This window comes from Lissotriton helveticus, chromosome 2_1 (genome assembly GCF_964261635.1).
Source record: "Lissotriton helveticus chromosome 2_1, aLisHel1.1, whole genome shotgun sequence".
In the NCBI taxonomy this organism is placed as follows: domain Eukaryota; kingdom Metazoa; phylum Chordata; class Amphibia; order Caudata; family Salamandridae; genus Lissotriton; species Lissotriton helveticus.
The window spans coordinates 143,300,262-143,320,805 of record NC_136059.1 but is presented as its reverse complement, the minus strand read 5'-3'; the positions used below and the strand labels follow the sequence as shown (position 1 = coordinate 143,320,805).

The 20,544-nt window shown below is 45.0% G+C and overlaps 1 protein-coding gene across 1 annotated transcript in view; it reads left to right on the top strand.

The window, feature by feature from the left end:
• The window catches only part of LOC144817804 (uncharacterized), a 280,920-nt gene that overhangs the window by 201,133 nt on the left and 59,243 nt on the right, over positions 1–20,544 (top strand). The window contains exon 2 of the mRNA XM_078674632.1: positions 15,507–15,593. Coding sequence (XP_078530758.1) covers positions 15,548–15,593 — 46 coding nt within the window. The 5' untranslated portion in view covers positions 15,507–15,547. The remainder of the gene's footprint in view (positions 1–15,506; positions 15,594–20,544) is intronic.

Genomic DNA, 20,544 nt, shown 5'->3' with positions numbered 1-20,544 from the left:
GGCCATCTCTCTAAGCCCCTCAAGAGCAACAGCTATTTCGGCTTGCTAATAAGTGAAACCTTGTCTTATTTAACGGGCAATTCCAACTTCAACTAAACTGTAAATAATAATGGCAACACGTGAGGGGCGTACAAGGAAAGCTGCTGGAATGGGCTATGTTGCAGGAACATTAGATCAGTTCATTACGAGGGCATCATCCGTTCTAGCCCAGGAGATAGCGATCACCGAACGAAGACTCTCGATGGATCCTACATTTTCGAAGCGGTCATCACTGGGGGGATAATGAACGCTCCACAACATTGGACTCCGCCAGATCGTGACCGAGCCCACGCACTCAGCAGGACACACCCTCGACCCCCACGCACTCAGCAGGACACACCCTCGACCCCCTCTTCACTACAGGAAACTCCATCACCTTCAGCCACACCACCGAACTCCCATGGACCGACCATCGTTGCGTCCACTTCACCTTCAGAACACCCACCATCCACAGACACCAGCACCTGCTTCCACAAAGAAACTGGACCAAAATCACCGATGACCAGCTCACCTCCTCACTCAACAACTCCACCCCAACCATCGCGGAAAACGACGACCCCAACACCGCAGCCCGAACCCTGCATAGATGGATCTCGGACAGCACCAACACCATAGCCCCCCTCAAGAAAAACAACAATACCCGTGCCAAGAAAGCCAGATGGTTTACCACCGAACTTCGAGAGTCCAGGCGCACATGCCGCCGCCTCGAAAAGGCCTGGAGAAACACCAAATCCACAGAAGCCCACAACAACTTCAGAGCCGCCACCAACGCCCACCATCAACTCATCAGAGAAACGAGAAAAAAAGCGATTGAAGACAGAATCTCCACCCACGCACACAACAGCAAGGAACTCTTCAGCATCATCAAGGAGTTCGCCCAACCCACCAGCGAGTCTACCGACATCCCTCCCTCACAAGACCTCTGCGACAAACTCAGCATCTTTTTCCACCACAAAATCAAGAGCATCTACGACAACTTCGACGAAGACAACCAACACACTGAACCCTCACCAACCACCCCCGACACCCGGAAACCAGCGATTGATGACTGGACAGCCCTCACCACCGAAGACACACTGAAGATAATGAAGTCAATCCACTCAGGGGCCCCCACGGACCCCTGCCCCCACCACATCTTCAACAGAGCCGCCAACACCATCGCACCCATCCTCCGCCAAACCATCAACCGCTCCCTGGCGACCGCCTCATTCCCCGACGACTGGAAACACGCCGAGGTAAACCCCCTCCTAAAGAAACCCTCAGCGGACCCCACCGACCTCAAAAACTACAGACCCATCTCCCTGCTCCCGTTCCCAGCGAATGTCATCGAGAAAGCCATCAACAGCCAACTCGCCACATTCATTGAAGAACACAACATCCTCGACTCCTCCCAATCCGGCTTCAGAAAAAAACCACAGTACGGAAACCGCCCTCCTCGCCGCAACAGACGACATCCGCACTTTACTGGACAAAGGAGAAACAGTAGCCCTCATCCTCCTCGACCTATCAGCGGCGTTCGACACAGTCTCCCACCGCACCCTAATACGCAGACTCTACGATGCAGGAATCCAGGACAAGGCCCTCGACTGGATCTGCTCCTTCCTCTCCAGCAGGACGCAGCGGGTCAGACTCCCCCCTTTCCTCTCGGACCCCACACCTATCACCTGCGGAGTCCCCCAGGGCTCCTCCCTCAGCCCGACGCTCTTCAACGTCTACATGGCTCCACTTGCCCCCATCGTCAGAACCTACGGACTCAACAGCGTGTCATATGCAGACGACACCCAGCTCATCCTCTCCCTATCCAACGAGCCCAACACCACCAGACGCAACTTTGGAGAAGGCATGGAAGCCGTCGCCAAATGGATGAAAAACAGGTGCCTACAACTAAACACCAACAAAACAGAAGTACTAATCATGGGCCCAAACCCCGACGCCTGGAGTGACACCTGGTGGCCCACCGCCCTCGGAAACCCGCCAACCCCCACAGACCACGCACGCAACCTGGGAATCATCCTGGACTCCGAGCTCAAAATGGACCGCCAGATCAACTCTGTCTCATCTTCCTGCTTCCACACCCTCCGCCTCCTTCGTAAGACCTTCAAATGGATCCCCCTCGAACACCGAAAGACAGTCACTCACGCCCTGGTCACCAGCAGACTCGACTACGGCAACGCACTCTACGCCGGAATAAACAAAAACCTCATCTGCAAGCTACAGAACATCCAGAACGCCGCCGCAAGACTGGTCCTCAACCTGCCAAAACACTGCCACATCTCCCAGCACCTGCGCACACTCCACTGGCTCCCCGTCGAGGCGAGAATCACCTTTAAGATGCTCACCCACGCACACAAGGCCCTCCACGGCACCGGACCAGCATACCTGAACAACCGACTCAAATTCCACGCACCCCAAAGGACCCTACGATCAGCCCAGCTTTCCTACGCTGTGGTCCCCCGCACCAGAAAGACCAGATCGGGAGGCCGCTCCTTCTCCTTCCTCGCGGCCAAAGCATGGAACGCCCTTCCGCTCCACCTCAGACAGACAACATCACTCCCCATCTTCACAAGAAACCTCAAAACCTGGCTCTTCGACAGACCCCCTCCTTGATGGAATGGAACCTGCACCCCCCAACCCCCCCCACCCCTAGCGCCTTGAGACCCTTACGGGTGAGTAGTCGCGCTTTAACAAACTCCTGATTGATTGATTGATTCACATCAATGTGCCCTGCAGTCCCTCCTTTTTCCTGATACTCAGGTGTTGAGTCCAGATTTGCTGCAGAATGTGATTGTGACTATTACTGAGGAGGGAGTGGTACCACGCTCTACGGTGCCCCGAAGTGAAGCACTGCAAAACCCCACCAATAACATAGTTTTATGTACTGCTTTGATTCATAATCAGCCCGTTAAACCTAAGGAGTGTGCATAGGGGGCAACTTCCAAAAGGAAGCGTGAAGGAACCCAACAGAAGGGGAAGAACCCTAAGGTATCCAAGTGGAGCAAACCGGATGAAAGCTCTAATGTGGAGCCGGAAACTACTGAAGTTCTACCTTTGCCTTCTCCAGTGGCAAACGATGGTAACTTAGATGAAAGTGCTATTGGGCTGCCTAAGACTGATGACGAATACTGGCTAAAAATAGGCGCCCTAATGAAATCATCCTTGGATCCTATACGAGCGAGACACTCGTCTATTGAGAATAGGCTTTAAGAAATCGAGTCTTCAATATCCAATGCTGCTAATGGCATTAAGAGTATTATTGCGGGAGATGCACAGTGTAGAGACCCCTTGAGGATGGGAGTTGGGGTGGAGGTTGAAGCCCCAGCAGGCACTAAACCAGCTATAGTTTTTGGCCTAGGACCCCAACCAAAGCCCATAAATACTCGGACCCCGGAAATAATGACTAGAGAAAAGCTGCCAGCGGGAGAGTTACAGAGAGGGTGTAGTTCCCCCCACTTAGAATCCCAGGGCTACCCCAAGCCAATGGTACCTATTTATAGGGGGATGCAGAAGGATAAAGAGGTAAAAGATGTAGGCCAACATTTAGATCTCCCCCCGGAGTACACACCCTATGTTACTGTCCTGACTGGCGTCCCAGAACTTAAGCAAGGGCAAATTGAAACACATGAACAGCTAAAAAATAAGACAATACACTGGTTAAATATTAATAGACCACCCCCCTGTAAGGCACAGTTTAAAATCGTATCTGTTAGAAGGGTGTCTTGGGTAGGATCTAAACAGAAAAACCTACCAGGAGATTATATTGTCGGTAATTTTAATGACCCAAGGGCTGTTAAATATGTCTGTTGGGGTGCACTGGTAAACCTGCAAACTCTTATACAGGCTAGGTACCTGAGCCCCCCCCCTAGACCCTATGTTAAATCGAGGTAACTATGAGTATGTGAAGGGCAGGAGGGGTCGGCCAGTGAGGTCAAATACTTGCCCAAGTAGGGAAAATGGTGACAATCCACCAATAGATCCTCTGTATAATAGATTTAGCCTACTGGATTCAGTGGATTGAGTGACCCAGGGCGATGTTGACCAGGTCCCAATATTGGGAAAACAGGAAAATAGTAGGGCTGCACCGTGTGGAGATGTAGAGCAGCCTCCTAGATTATTGGGTGTAGCAGAGTGTAATAAAATTATAGTGCCAAAACCAGGGGGAGAAGGGGGGGACCCTTTAGATCCCACTTGTGTAAGAGATCACAATAGTGGAGAAGCTGTTTTTTATGTGTCAGGAACTCCCCCGATCACCCCGGGATAAAGCAATTGTGGGAATATCCCTTAATCTAGTAACTCTGGGAACGCCTTTGAAAATAGTAACCCTGCGGTTACTGGTGTTTTTTTGGTAGAGAGAGTAGACAGGCCAACTGTTCAACCAACCACTGATGGCTCTAGAATATTATCATGGAATATTGCGGGTCTTGCTTCTAAATTAGACCAGGTAGATTGGGGGGAATACATTGATTCCCATGAAATATGTTTGTTCCAGGCGACCTGGGTGGTAGAGCCGCAATATAGGGCAGGCTATACAGAATATTGTGAGGGGGTGTTGAAGGGACCCAAAGGAAGGCCATCAGGGGGTTTGTGCATATGGGTTGCCTCATATCTTGGATGTAAGGTTATACGAATTGAGACATATTCTCCAGACATAACCTGCATCCTTTTGTCACATAAAAACTTATCAAAAGTTGCTATTATTAATATTTATTCCCGTCCGGTTCAGTACGGCGGGATATCTCCAACCTTTGATAGTTTAATAAACCTTTTAAATAGACTGGCAGGGAATTTAAGTTTTATAATTTGCGGAGATTTTAATTGTCACTTCAAACCACTGAATGGGGTTATGCATACAAACACTGGTGAGGGGGATTCCATCTGGTCAATTCCCCCTCCTAATATGTATCCTATTAACCGATGGACTCCTCTAGTCCTACAGTTAACCTCCTTGACTCTGTGCTTTTCACTAAGGGCTTGCAATGGCCGGTTTCCTGGTGATAATCCCGGGCGCCCGACCTTTAAGAGACTTGGGCAGGCCACGGTGATTGATTATATCCTAGTTAGTACAGAGCTGTGGCACAATGTGGTGGATTTTGTTGTAGGGCAACGTTGCGAGAGCGATCACAATCCGATAGTCATGGTATGGGATTTCCAGTGGTGCGGCTCAAGAGGGGATAGGGATGAGCCGCTCCAAAACAATCTGGCCATTGTAGAGGGAGGAAGTCGGATCAGATGGTCCAAGTTAAAGCAATCGGAGGAAATAATGCCTAAACTATATGCTAGTATTATACCTCTACTAGAGAGAACCAGTGTTGTAGCGGCAAAATCAACATACCCTGGCTTTGAAAGTGACCTAGGCCAACTACACCAAGAGTTGACGGAGGCCTTGTCAGTTTTTATTTATATAGATAGCACCCCTAATTGCAAATTTGGTGGTGCCAGGAACCCTTGGTATTCAAAAGCCTGCAAGGTAGCAAAACTAACCTTGTTGGCAGAATTAAAAGAGGCCGATTCTTCCCGTATTAAGGAGGCGAGGGCGGCCTATAAGAATATAATTTTAACTGCAAAAACTGAGTGGGAAGCAGAAAGATGGCATGAGATCAAGTTGGCCTTGGATCTAAAAGATAGCAACAGTTTTGGGAATTTGGTACACTTTGGGAGAGTGGAAGGCAGAGCCACCCTTGATCCCAACATTGATGAGGAAGCCTGGCGCTCTTATTTTAAGGAATTATATTCCAGTTCCCACCCTGATGCAAGTGTTAATAATGCTCCATCGTGTAATTCTAACCTTCAAAACCTATGTGAGGCACCCCCATTTCTTATGGGGGAGCTGATATCTGCTCTAGCTAAATTGCAGCCTAATAAAGCCCTGGGATTGGATAGAATCTCGGGTGATCTATTCAAAAGTGAGCAGACAATTTGGGCCCCATATCTTTTAGCCTTATTCAATGCTATCCAATTTGGCCTCCCTGCACCCCCAATGTGGGCAGGTGCAGAGATTGTTCCAATTTATAAAAAAGGATCCCCAATGAAACCGTCAAATTATAGGCCTATCAGCCTTATTGACATTTCCCAGAAATTGTATGGTAGACTTTTGTTAGGGAGACTGCAGGATTGGATGGAGGAGCATGATATACTTACACCATTACAAGCTGGTTTTAGAGCCAAGATGTCTACGGTGGACCAGTTGTTTAGGTTACCGCTGATCTACTGGAAGCATGTGGTCTTGGAACAAGGGAGCCTTTATCTTACTGTCGTGGACTTAAAATCTGCGTTTGACATGGTTGATCGGGAACAGTTATGGGGTATCCTACTAGACATGGGGGTACCACCCTATCTTTGTTTACAACTTGAACGTCTCCACGAGGGCACTTACGCCAGAGTAAGATACGGGAAAACTGCACGACTGACGGCCCCTTTTGCTGTTGACAAGGGGGTTAGGCAGGGCTGCGTGCTCGCACCAACCCTCTGTTCACTCTTTCTCAATGGCTTGATAGAAGACCTACTACTTGTAAAAGACCTGGATTCTCCAAAAATAGCATCACGTAAATTTCCTGCATTAATGTTCAAGGATGATACCCTGCTCCTCTCAAAGTCACCTAAGGGGATGAGGCGAGTATTACGAAAATGTACCCAGTTTTGTAAAAGTAGAAAATTCGTAGTTAATATCAGTAAAACAAAATATATGGTATTTGATGCCAAACCTTCCACCTATCCACATCCAGTTATGGACGATATCCCGCTAGAGCGAGTCCATATTTTTGATTATCTGGGATTGACCTTGAATGACAAAATGACCTGGGGCCCACAAATTGATAAGGCGAATTTGAAGCTCACTCAGGCAATAGGGGGAATACAGAAAGTACTGAATGGCTGTACTCAGAAGGTAATTAGTCCTCCCTTGGAAAGTTATAAAGTGCAAGCTCGCTCAGCTTCTATGTATGGGGCTGAGCTTTGGGCGCACAGAAAAACAGCAACATTGACTCTCACTGAAAATACATTTTTCTGAAGTATTACAGCCCTCCCAACTAATACCCCGTTGGTCCCTCTTAGGATGGACCTTGGTATCCTCCCAGTAGCGCACGTAATTTCGAGCTGCCCATTGTTATATTGGCGTCGGCTATGGAGTACAGCCGAGTTGAGTCACTAAAGGGAGGAACTTAAGGCAATGTTATTGTTACCAGGGGCTGTTGGTAGCATACCGTGGCTGTCTTATGTGAGGGATTCGTTTCATGCCATCCACAGGGAGGACTTATGGCTCTCCCCGGAGGAGGCATGCCTAGCGACCCCAAAACAAATTTTAGCTAAAGAGCTGCCCCCTCCTCTCCCATCTTCACTGGCTCCCGGTGCAACAGCGGATCTATTTTAAACTTTGCTGCATTATGCATAAATGCATCTACGGTTCTGGTCCCAAATATCTGAAAGATATCTTTCGCCCTTACTCTCCTGGACGTACCCTACGCTCCAGCAACACTATGTTGCTATACGTCCCTAAAGTAAACAGAGCAAGACAGGGTGGTCGTGCCCCCTCCCTTAAAGGTCCAATGCTGTGGAACTCCCTCCCCCCCCAGCTAAGACAAATTCCTCATCTTCTTAACTTTAGGAATAAATTGAAAACATACCTATTTACACAGGATTAACTTAGCTCCCCCTCTGCCCTTTTCCCGACCTACAGTTTTGCTTTATCTCTCTCAGAAGCCACGCGCGGAGATACCCCTTCGGGGCTGATTCATGCGCGCTACAAGACTATAAATAAATAAATAAATAAATAATTAAATTAGCAAGTTTAATCCAAGTGGTTAGTTCTCCGAGTCTGACTCAAGTGTTTTTGAATTTTAAAGCGCAGTATCACTTTGAACAGGTCTTGGATAGAATTTATCCCTTGTTTATAAGGAGACTTTACCTTCAATTCAGATATGGGACCCTCCCGCTTTTTGCAACAACTAATAAGTGGTCGGGTAAGGTTTCCTATCTTTGTCCTGGATGCCGTGTGGTGGAGGAAACTGAAATCCATGTATTCTTCTTCTGCCCAGCTTATTCGCAGGCTAGGTCCAAATGGACCATACAACTGTGTAGGAATTTGGGTATCAGGGATTACTCTGTGTTTTCTTTAGAATTTTTAAATCGGACATGGATGCATTGTATGTGTTTGTAACATCCAAATTTCTACAGGCAATGTTGCTAAAACAAAGGTATCTCCTGGAAATTGATATTTAGTTAACTATGACTGTGTTATCTAGTTCTAATTCCTCTGGAGCATTTTAACGAATCCTATAAAATGTTTAATAATTGTCTTAATGTTTTATATTCTAATTTATTGTTTTAAAAGGGATTTAGATTTAAAAATGTTTTATTTGCTTGAAAAACCAAGTGTAGTCTTGAATCTTTCAACTGTGAATGCCACCACAATAATTTGTGTTATTTGTGTATGAAATTGTATTGCTGTCTTTTATTAATTTTTGAGCTTTTATGACTGTAACAGTTGCAATAAAGTTATGATATAAAAAAAAGTATATATACTACCTACTGGCGGTCGCCAGTAGGTAGTTATAGTTAGGACCTAGTTTCCATAGGAAATCCACAACAATCTATTTGGAATAACTTTGGAGCCGGTCAATGAATCTTCGTGAAATTCTACAAGAAAATGGCCTTCTCGCCTCCGCTCCTTCCCTGACAATTTGGGGGTGATTCACAAAGTGGGGGCCAAGAAAAAAAGGGGGGTCCCAAAACATGTTTTCCCCATGCAATTTTCCATAGGACCTTTAGCCAGGGAATTCCACCAAATTTAGCAAAAAGGTAGAGTTCCGTTTGCAGATTACGCTGAGAAAATTAAAAGTAAAATCATAGGTATATCTAGAGACAAAGTACCATACTCCGTACTGTAAGCGTGCCGAAAATGGTGCAATTACAAGCACGAGCTGCATGCTGATTGTCAACTGTCTGTCAACACTCGAAACCAGGAAGTGTTGGCAGCCATCTTGTGCCTCGGTAGAACCAAGACACAAGAAAACAGGCCTGCTTAGGGGGTCCCACAAGGACCCCCAAGACAAAAAAAACCTTTTTTTTTTAATCGCGGGATACGCATATGGTACACGTAGCCTGCCGATCCCCCCCAAAAAATTAAGGCACCACTCTGCAAACATGCCCCCTGGTGCGTTTGCAGGCAGGGAAATGATTCCCCTTGAATACTGGGGGTCCCTGGGGGCCAAGTAGCCCACTAGGAACCTCCAGTATGTGCATTTGCAGAGGGGGAACTAATTCCCCTTGAATGCTGGGGGTCCCTGGGGGCCAACTAGCCCACCAGGAACCTCCAGTATGCACCAGGGGGCTGCGTTGCAGAGAGGTGTAAACAGGGGCGTGGCCTCAGAACACCTCTCTGCAAAAGCAGCCCCGGGCGCATACTGGAGGTTCCTGGTGGGCTAGTTGGCCCCCAGGGACCCCCAGTATGCAAGGGGACTTAATACCCCGACTTAGAACGCTCTACAGGGCGCGTTTGCACAGAGGTGAAGGTAGGGGGTGGGGCTTGAGGTGATATGTGTGCAAACATGCCCTGTGGCCCGTTTTAAGTTGGGGATTTAATTCCTCTTCAATCCAGAGGTCCCCTAGGGGCCAACTAGTCCACCAGGTACCTCCAGTAAGGGCCACGGAGCTGCGTTGCAGAGTGTTGTAAACAGGGGGCGTGCCCTCTGAACACCTCTCTGCAACACAGCTCCCTGACGCATACTGGAGGTACCTGGTGGGCTAGTTGGCTCACAGGGGACCACGGGATAGAAGAGGAATTAATTCCCCAACCTAAAACTTGCCACAGGGTGTGTTTGCACACATGTCACCTCAGGCCCCACCCCCTTCCTTCGCTATTGAGTACAATATTTCTCTAAAATCAGCGGAACTATGAATTCTGATTTACTCACCTGTTATCATGAGAGACGCCAGTGCTGCATCTTTGAGCCCAGTACAGACCCTGAAAAGTAAATCTAAGCGTACTTACCAGTAACTTGTATTTCTTTCCATAGGAATCTATTGTGTGGTTTTCACCATAAAAGTTTCTAAATGTCTATTTTTGAAACGTAAAAATATTCCTGTAAAATCAGCCGAACTACGAATTCCGATTTACTCACCTGTTATCAGGAGAGACCTCAGTGCTGCATCTTTCAGCCCAGTACTGATCCTGAAAAGTAATTCTAATCATATGTTACAGTAACTTGAATTTCCTTCCATAGGCTAACATTGACTGGTTTCACTTGGAAATTTTGTGTGGAGTTTTGGAACTTTAAAAAATTCCTCTAAAATCAGCCGGACTACAAATCCGATTTACTCACCTGTTATCAGGAGAGACCTCAGTGCTGTATCTTTCAGCCCACTACTGATCCAGAAAAGTTATTCTAATCGTAGTTACAGTAACTTGAATTTCCTTCCCCAGGATATCATTGCCTGCTATATAAAATATATATATATATATATATATTAAAAAAAATATTTAAAAAAAATATTACATTTTCAATATTTTTAAAAACATTTTTTTCAATTTATATTAAAAATATGTAATGCAATTTAAAAAATAAAATATCTAAAATTAAATACTTTAAAATAATGTAGTAAATAAGTATAAATAAATATAACAATTAATACATTTAAAAATTATCATTTACAAAACCTTTGAAATTCACTGAAAAAACCATAGGTTTCAGCCATGTTATAGTTAGGCATTAGCATTTAAAAAACCTTAGAAATTCACTGTAAAAACCATATCTTCAGCCACGTTATAGTTAGGAATTAGCATTTAAAAAAACCTTAGACATTCACTGAAAAAAACATAGATTTCACACATGTTATAGTTAGCTGGTAATTTCACTCATACAAAACCATTGAAATTCCCCCGTTATAGTTAGTTCAGCTAACTATACCTCGCACACCCACAATGCACTGCTGATGACATCACATATTACATCACTCATGACATGGTCAGTGACATCACTCATGACATCAATGATGACATCACAATTTGGGGCCACGGAACTCCGAATCATGGAGTCTCAATGTGGAGGCATCCATGGAGGATTGACAAACCGGATGTGCGACCGGAGGCCCATTGGTGGGCTTGAAACAGCTCAGACAGCGGCACATAACTGAAGCACACACCAGAAGACCCACAAACCAATGCAGACTCATTTGAGTCGCCCATTGGAGGGCTCATATTTTTATATGAGAGGTGTGGCCTCTATGCCAACATGACTGTTGAGCCGCTGAAGAGTGTAATGAGCACGGAATGCGTCCGGCGTGAATAGACAGGCATGCTGTAAACTGGATTCGCTCGCCGATCCGGCTTTTACCTCATGAAGGTTGCTGCAGTGGATGTCGGAGTGCGTCTCCAACAAGTGGGAACCTTGGAGCTTTGATTTATACGCGGCCTCCCAGCCATGAGAGATGCACCACCCAGAAATTCGGGGCCACGGAAATCCGAATCACGGAGTCTCAATGTGGAGGCATCCATGGAGGATTGACATGCCGGATGTGCAAGTGGAGGCACATTGGTGGGCTTGAAACAGCTCAGACAGCGGCACATAACTGAAGCACACAACACAATACCCACAAACCAACGCAGACTCATTTGAGTCGCCCATTGGAGGGCTCATATTTTTAAGTGGGAGGTGTGGCCTCTATGCCAAAATGACTGTGGCACCGCTGAAGAGTGCAATGAGCACGAAACGCATCCGCCGTGAATCGACAGGCATGCTGTAAACTGGATTCGCTCGCCGATCCGGCTTTTACCTCATGAAGGTTGCTGCAGTGGATGTCGGAGTGCGTCTCCAACAGGTAGGAACCTTGGAGCTTTCATTTATACACAGCCTCCCAGCCGCGGGAGATGCACCACCCAGAAATTTGGGGCCACGGAACTCCGAATCACAGAGTCTCAATGTGGAGTCATCCATGGAGGATTGACAAGCCGGATGTGCGAGTGGAGGCCCATTGGTGGGCTTGAAACAGCTCAGACAGAGGCACATAGCTGAAGCACACCCCACAAGACCCACAAACCAACACGGACTTATTTGAGTCGCCCATTGGAGGGCTCATATTTTTAAGTGGGAGGTATGGCCTCTATTCCAAAATGACTGTCGTGCCGCTGAAGAGTGAAATGAGCACAAAATGCGTCCGGCGTGAATCGACAGGCATGCTATAGCCTGGATTCGCTCGCCGATCCGGCTTTTACCTCATGAAGGTTGCTGCAGTGGATGTCGGAGTGCGTCTCCAACAGGTGGGAACCTTGGAGCTTTGATTTATATGCGGCCTCCCAGCCGCGGGAGATGCACCACCCGGAAATTTGGGGCCACGGAACTCTGAATCACGGAGTCTCAATGTGGAGGCATCCATGGAGGATTGACAAGCTGGATGTGCAAGTGGAGGCCCATTGGTGGGCTTGAAACAGCTCAGACAACGGCACATAACTGAAGCACACACCACAAGACCCACAAACCAACGCATACTTATTTGAGTCGCCCATTGCCGGGCTCATATTTTTAAGTGGGAGGTGTGGCCTCTATTCCAAAATGACTGTCGCGACGCTGTGCAATGAGCACGAAACGCTTCCGGCGTGAATCAACAGGCATGCTGTAAACTGGATTCGCTCGCCGATCCGGCTTTTACCTCATGATGGTTGCTGCAGTGGATGTCGGAGTGTGTCTCCAACAGGTGGGAACCTTGAAGCTTTGATATATATATATATTTAGAGAGAGACAGAGAGAAAGACAGAGAGAGAGAGAGAGAGAGAGAGAGAGAGAGAGAGAGAGAGAGAGAGAGAGAGATATCCCCAACACTGTCGCCCATATCTACAAATAAAGAAGAACTTCGCACACTGGACTTGAATGGCAGCTTTCTTTTGAGCTGTTCAGTTCTGGCACTCTTGGGGCTCCAGTTGAGCATTGTTCACAGGTGAGCCATCTTGACCATAGGGACATAACCAAAGGATTTTTATCTGCCCTTTCAAAACTACTGCAAAAAAGAACAATTGATGGACAGAATGCAGAGCAATGTCATACATTCACCCCAGTACAGAGATCTGGGCCTAAATCCATCGTTTTTTTGCTCACCATGCCATTCCAGTTTGGACCCAGCCATATGCAAATCAGTATTGACCCTGCACCCAATGTCAACAGTCCAGCCCGAACTGCCAGGTCAGGTCCTCCCTGGACTGGAAACAAGCATCCTAGGACTGGTTTCGGGCTTTCAGCCCTCATCTGGCAGGATAAATTGACTCCAGTGGCATGGAGAGTACAGGACTCACGTCTGAGCATACCAGTCCCACTCAGGATGACAAATGCAAAAAGAAATATTGATGGACATAATGCAGAACAATGTCATACATTCACCCCAGTACAGATATCTGGGCCTAAATCCATCGGTTTTTTGGCCACCATGCCACTCCAGTTTGGACCCAGCCATATGCAAATCAGTATTGACCCTGCACCCAATGTCAACAGTCCAGCCCGAACTGCCAGGCCAGGTCCTCTCTGGACTGGAAACAAGCATCCTAGGACCGCACTCGGGTGACAAATGCAAAAAGAACAATTTCATACATTCACCCCCGTCCATCAATTTGTTGTCTTTTGCTTTCTCGCACTAAGTGCGCCAGGTATGCCCAGACGTGGGTCCTTGCTCACTGTGCCACTGTAATCAAGGTATCCTGGCTGAAGAGGGGTGAAACCCCGAAACTGGTCCTTGGATTCTTGTTAACAGTCCAGGGAGGACCTGGTTTGGCAGTTCAGGCTGGACTGTTCCCATGAGGCACAGGGTCAAGACTGTTTTGCATATGGCCAGGACTAAACTGTGGTGGCATGGTGAGCAAAAGAATGATGGATTTAACCCAGATCTCTTGACTGGGGGTGAATGTTTTGATTTGTTCTGCATTCCATCCATCAATTGTTTGTCTTTTGCTTTCAAGACTAAAGCGTCACTACGTAGTCTTGATATACTTCAATGTCCGGAATTCATTAGGAAAGGAGTACCGTTACATTTTATTTTATTTCGTTAAAGTGTACAATTCTGTTTTCCATGTTAATTTATTTTTTGCAAGGACACTGCAGACTTTCCATTTCATTTTACATGCTTTGCATGCACTGATTAAGCTCCTGCAGCGCCTGTATTCTTTCCAAATCCCGTCGCAAAGAAAACAGTGTCCCTGTGCATTTCCTTGCCATGCTTCACATCCATTTAACTGGTATTTTTATATTTATGTATTTTCCACAGTGATGACTGTGTAATTATATTAATGACTGGGATACTATCGGAAATTAGTTTTTAGTTTTGCTAATGATTTTGACACCATTTGGCAAATCTTGATGAAACTTTCTTAAAGAGATTAATCCACCTCAGCTCCTTCCTTGAAAGTTCCGCAGTGATCTGTCAAGCAGAAATCCAGCCAATTGGGGTCCCAAAACACAATTTCCTAATGCAATTTCCATAGAGAATTTTAGATTCTGCTACAACTAAAATGTCTGTACAGGATTACATCACAATTGGCAGAAAGCTAGATCTGTTTACCCAGAAAGCATGATTTGTTGCAAAGCCATTCCATAGTTTTTGCACAATTAAGGCTACAAATGTATAGATAATTTTCTAAACGAGTATGTTCTCACAACTCATGTGGGGGTACGCAATTTCAAACAAAAGAGCTATCTGATTGGCTGAGGGGGCTTATTTTCCAGTTAGTTTCCTCACTCTCACAGTAGCAAGAAGCTTCTGCAAGACCCACAGGCTCTTGATCCCTGATTGACCGGCAGAGAAATGAAGGGAAATGTTGTGGCCCCCATTACCAGACACAGCCATGCATGTCGGATGGGGAGGGGTTGGCTGCCTGCATGGGGTTTGGACGCAGGGCTTTACCATGCCTTCACTGTGCTCTACTTATGATCTGAAATATATATCACTCATGATATGTTCTATGACATCATAGATCACATCTCTGATAACATTTTGAAATGATGAAAACAGTGTGCATGGGAAGGGTGCAAGTTATATTTACTTCAGTAACCTATACCTGATGTATTTCAGTGTTGTTTAGTGTAAAATGTTACGTTTAAACTAATATTTTCACCTAACTATAACATCTCTTTTACATTTTTTTTTTAGTGAACATATTTGTATATATAGAGGCTTAGAGAAATATATATAAATAATAATATATTATAAATATACTAACATTATGAAATATTCCTGATTGAATATGTGTGCATGCGTTGATGCATTATAGCAGTATATGAGCACGAAACATTTGCATTTTAGCAGAAAGGAAGTAGAAACTCTCCTCTAGTTTTTATCACATTCAAAATCAGATGATCTAGTCACTGAATTTTGGCACACTGCACTAAAATAAAAATATTCATAGTGCTGTACTATAGTTTCCAAGCAGTTCAAACTTCCTCCTAGATTCCATTGCTTGAGACATCATCGACAGCAATCATTTTTTTAATGTTTTTCAGGAGTCAGGATTCCCTGGAGCTGAGTGAAACAAAGCAAAGGCATGGATTCCACATGGCTCTGCTCTTTTCTTCTAACGGTGATCACAGGTCAGTGACTTACCATGTCAGGTGTTACACAAATGTGCATAGGTACACAATGAGGACTCGCCTAGGGGAATTAAATAGCAGGTACTTTATCATTTAAACAACCTTATAAAAAGATGTTTTTATTAATTTAAAAGAATTTCGTTGCTTATACAGAGTTTGAATGATCAGTGGTGAATAAACTGGGTAAATAAAAAAAAGTATATTTAGAAATGCATTGCTCCACTTGTACAGACTGTCCGACTTATTTTCCATTGCACAATTATGTCTAGCAGCACACCTGGAATGCTGCATCAGACAGGCATGTCCGCGTTTCTTATTGTGTACTTCATATGACATACTACCTAGGCTGTCATTTTCCAAGCATTTGTGCACAGTGTTGATTTATACACTGGAGAAATCCAACCTGATACGCAAATGCATATTTTCCCATTCGTTTTTTTTCTCCATTGTAAAACTGTAGTGTAGTTCCTATATTCCCAATAGGCTCTGTGAATTGGAATAACATAAATGATAGTCTAGACCTAATACTGAAGTCGACTAGGTCTCTATTGAATATGTTAGACTTTATATGTGAATGCCAGCCAGCTCAGAGGTACTAGAAACTTTCTCGAATACACAAGAAGGGATTAGTTTCTGACAACCATATAACATGACAACTTTGTTCCCCAAGAATAAGGAATGTATCTCCAGAGTCGCAGAAACAATAGATGGCTATTTCACAATCGTGCATGCTTAGTTTCACCAGAAGTGCAGAGAAATAGAGAGACGGGCGTTTTCAATAAAAAGGTTATTTATTGAACAGTCTTCTTTCTCATGCAAGAGAAGTGAATTGCTACAATTGCAATACTTGTAAAGTAAAGTGCGTACAGTAAAAAGAGTATTATGAAATAATACTGTGAAAGCATTTATATGGTTTCTAAGCCATAAGATACTTAAAATGGATAAAATACATACAATGATAAAAGATGACTAAAACGTATTCAACTGGTGCTTCTAAGATACGCCTACCCCGGTATACCTAACCTAAGCCTAGTACATAGGAAGGAGTAAGTGGGATTTAGTTTGAGTTAAATAGTTTCTGCCAAGAATCTATCCAAGAATTCTCTAAGGGTCTTATCAGCTCCGTACCTTGTTTATAGAATGTAGGAGGTCTTGTATCTCTCTCTAAGGACTTGATCTCCCAGTAACCCACAAGGGTAGCCGGGAAACACCGGAGCTGGATTTCTCGGCAAGAGAAAAGACAGCGTCTCTCTCAGTGCGTCAGCTGGAGGGTCGGCTTCCTTCGGCACTCGCTACAGCAGGGTGTCAGGCAAGTAGTTAGTCGATCTGCTCTAAACCACTGTGTGTTTTGCTAGGGCAGATGCTGGTATATTTATACCTGGAAGGTGCAGAGTTTGACGTAAGGTTGGACATAATATGTCACTAAGAACTCGCAGTTCTTTTAGGACTCCAGGAGTTCTAGGACAAATCAATACAGAAGCAGGGGAAAGTCCCAGACTGCAGGAGGTTTGGTCTCTCCAAGAACTCGTTGTGATTTCTAGGAATCTGTGGAAGTAGCCATGCCATATTTGGACTACATTGGCTGTGTCTAAATATGGTTATAATTCTGATGCCATATCAGGATATGATGAGTTATACCTATATAAGGGCATGAATCGGGAAAATTACACTAGAGCCCTAGATTCGTCTACAACAAAACCCCATCTTCTCCAAGTTTGAAAGTCATCTCTTCTCTTTCCTACTCTGGAACAGGAGTAAGTGCAGCCCTTTGCAGAGAAGTGTGAACATCATCCCCCGTGATTCCAAATAACAATCTGGTAATGGTGCATACAATAATGGAATGAAAGAGTTCTAGATAATCCACTTGGCTTGAATGGGCTCATGAGGCTGATGTGACCTCACCTTTTCATAAACTGTTCGTGGGGCCAAGTGATGTAAGGTGACGCAAGGCAACTCAAACCCTTAAGTCAGATTTCCTAAGCCACGCAAGGCTACCTTGCGTGGCTCAGCATGGCTAAGTAAATCTAGAGTTAAACAAGGCAGTGCAAGATGCTGCCTTGCATTTCTCTGGATTGGGAAGGAATTCCATGGGTGGATTTTGGTTAATACCTATATTTACTAAGAATAGTAAACTTAGGAATGCGTCAAAATGGTGCATCAGACGAACAGAGGCATAACTAGAAGAAATATGTTTATTTCTCCTTATTTTTTTCCTCTTTCTACAAGTGCTGCATTTAGCAGCACACATAGAAAGAGGAAAATATGTCCACGGGTATTTTTGTGCAGGAATGTCTCCTTTCCTGTACAAAAACAATCCTGCCTGTAACGTAGGTGCCCATCCTTGCCCCATGGTGCAAGCATGTCTACGTTGGCTCTAGGCAGCACACAGTGTGCTGCAGTGTGCACAAAGAGTGCAGGAATGTACCATATTTTAGCAAATATGATGCATTCCTGCCGTCTCTGTTAGATTTAGTACTGCATAGCAAGTTGTCTTGAAGCAAAGGGACCTTTTTGGATGCCCACCCCCACCTTTTGCTCCAATACTGATAGTTATGACTCTGGAAGTACACTGGAGCCTTCTGATCAGGCCCCAGTGCCAGTGCTCTCTCCCCAAATTGTTATGTGTGAATTAGCATTTCGAAATTATAAGGACTTTACCCCCCCTTATAAGTCCCTGGTATATGGTACTAGTGATACCGAGGACATGGTTGGCAAAAGGGTCTCCAGGGCTTGCAACACTGTTTGTGCCCCCCTGAGTGACCCAAGTAAACTAATGACAGCAGGCCTGCCATTGCAGGCAGCAGGGACAGTGTAAACTGCTCCTTTTTGACTTTGCCCTCACTATATTGGCAAAGTCAATGAACTGCTTTTAATGTATGTTAGTCACCCATAAGGAAGGCATTCTGAGCCCAGGAGGCAGGGTGACTTATATTCAAGGTGTGGACATGCAAGTGCAAGCTTATATGTCCCCATAGTGCCCTTTACCTTTAAATTACACTATAAGTGATTGGCTGTCCATAGGATAACATGGACTTGCATCCGGTAGACCCGGGGTTGGTAGCGCCTTATGGTACTGCCTAAATATGTTCAGTTTGGTAGAAAACAAAGTGCCTTCTCCCCCCTGAAATGATTCTCGCACCAAGGCGATGTGGCATGCACCCAGATGGACCCTTAGAGGTTGCCCACCTGGTTGCCCCACCTGCTCTGTGCCACCAAGACAGATTCTGACCTTCTGCCAGGCATCAAAATGGTGAGCTTTAAAGGCTGCATCGCCTCTGAAATGCATCCAGGCTGTCTCTGAGAGGAGTAAACAGCCCTCCCTATGACCCAGGCACATTTTTACCCAGGCAGGAGGCAAAATTATGTTTCCAGGAGGTGAACACCCCCAGTAGATTAGCCGCACCTCTAGATTAAGCCACCTGGTCTGTTGACCTGAGGAATACTTCTACCGCCCAAGTATTTGGTCATCTCAGGTGCAGATTGGCTGCAGGGACCAGCAGCCCATTGGCCACCGGTTCCTATACCCATAAACTCCCCTAAATCTATATATATATATATTTTTTGTCCTCATTTGCCACCTAGGTTCTAAATAAGCAATCTATAGGTTTACAAGCATTGTGCTGCCTCAGTAGTTTCAACTGGTGGGAACAGTAATGGAGCGTGGGCCTCGTCCCTCAGCAACTAAACTTCAACCACAATGATCGCCGGAATAAAACCATACGGAGGTCACTGGAGTACAGCCAAGATGCTGGTGAGAGCATCTAGACGTGGCTATGCCCAATAATGGGATCGATGGCTTAATCATTGGACCTGGGGAAAAAAAAAACAGATACTCAATGGTCCCATTTCAGCAAATGCCAGAAAGATGTTTTTTCTGGGTTCCCTGCTCTGGCCAAGTCCAACTTAAAAACCTGCAAGGCCGAAGCATACCAATCATTAATAGAGGGAGGAAGAGAGTCTTTCCATTTCCTGCATATCTCCCTCCTGGCGAGCAGAATAGAATAAAAAATGTACTTCCTCTCAGAAGAAGGAACCCCTTCAAAAAGGCCAAAAATTACTGAGACAAGATTCAAGACAATATTGGAGCCGAGAGATACTGAAAGAGTCAGTCAGTCAGTCAAAATACTTTATTGCGATAACTTAATATCATACAAAGACAATTGCAAAATACATGATACATTGAGACAAATACAAAAAATTCGTACATTAAAAACAGTTAAAAATACAACAAGATAAGAATCATCATAGACCATAATACAGTTCATATCAGGTATGAAGTATAAAGTGCAAAGTGCTAATGTGCAACAAACTTAAAAAGGAACAAAATACGAATAAAAACCCCAGATAATAATCATTACCAACACCAATGTCCCTAATACCATGGTTTTTATAATTGCAGTCCCAATATAATTACAAATAGCCTAATCAGAGTGCACAATCCGTGCTACAAAGGGAGGTAGACACATTCTTTAATCTAATGTTCCTGCTCCTAATAGCTCTCACCAGAAAACTAGCCACGTGGAACATAATCCTGGGAGTCTGTAACAATTGTAAAAAGATAAGAGCAGGTTTAACTAGAATAAATCCAGCTTCCTTGAGTATAGGCACAAGGAACATTCTCCGAGCATCCGTGTAATGACTGCAAAACATTACAAAATGCATAGTATTTTGTTCAGAGAAATGGTCACAAGAACATGGTGGCGCCTTTTCTGGGGTACTCCATACGGGATAAAAACCAAGATTAAAATGTATCAAATTAAAACGAAAGCGAGTTAAAATAATCCTGTGGTATGGATGAGTAACAACGTTCAGGTAACTTTCTGGGCTGTTAGGTATGGACAGTATTAAACTGGCCCTAACACTGGGTTTTTTCAATTCAGATTCTTCCCTCTCCAGGGATAGGAGCTCCTTCATTGCATGTTTTACAAACACAATATCTTTGGGTGTTATA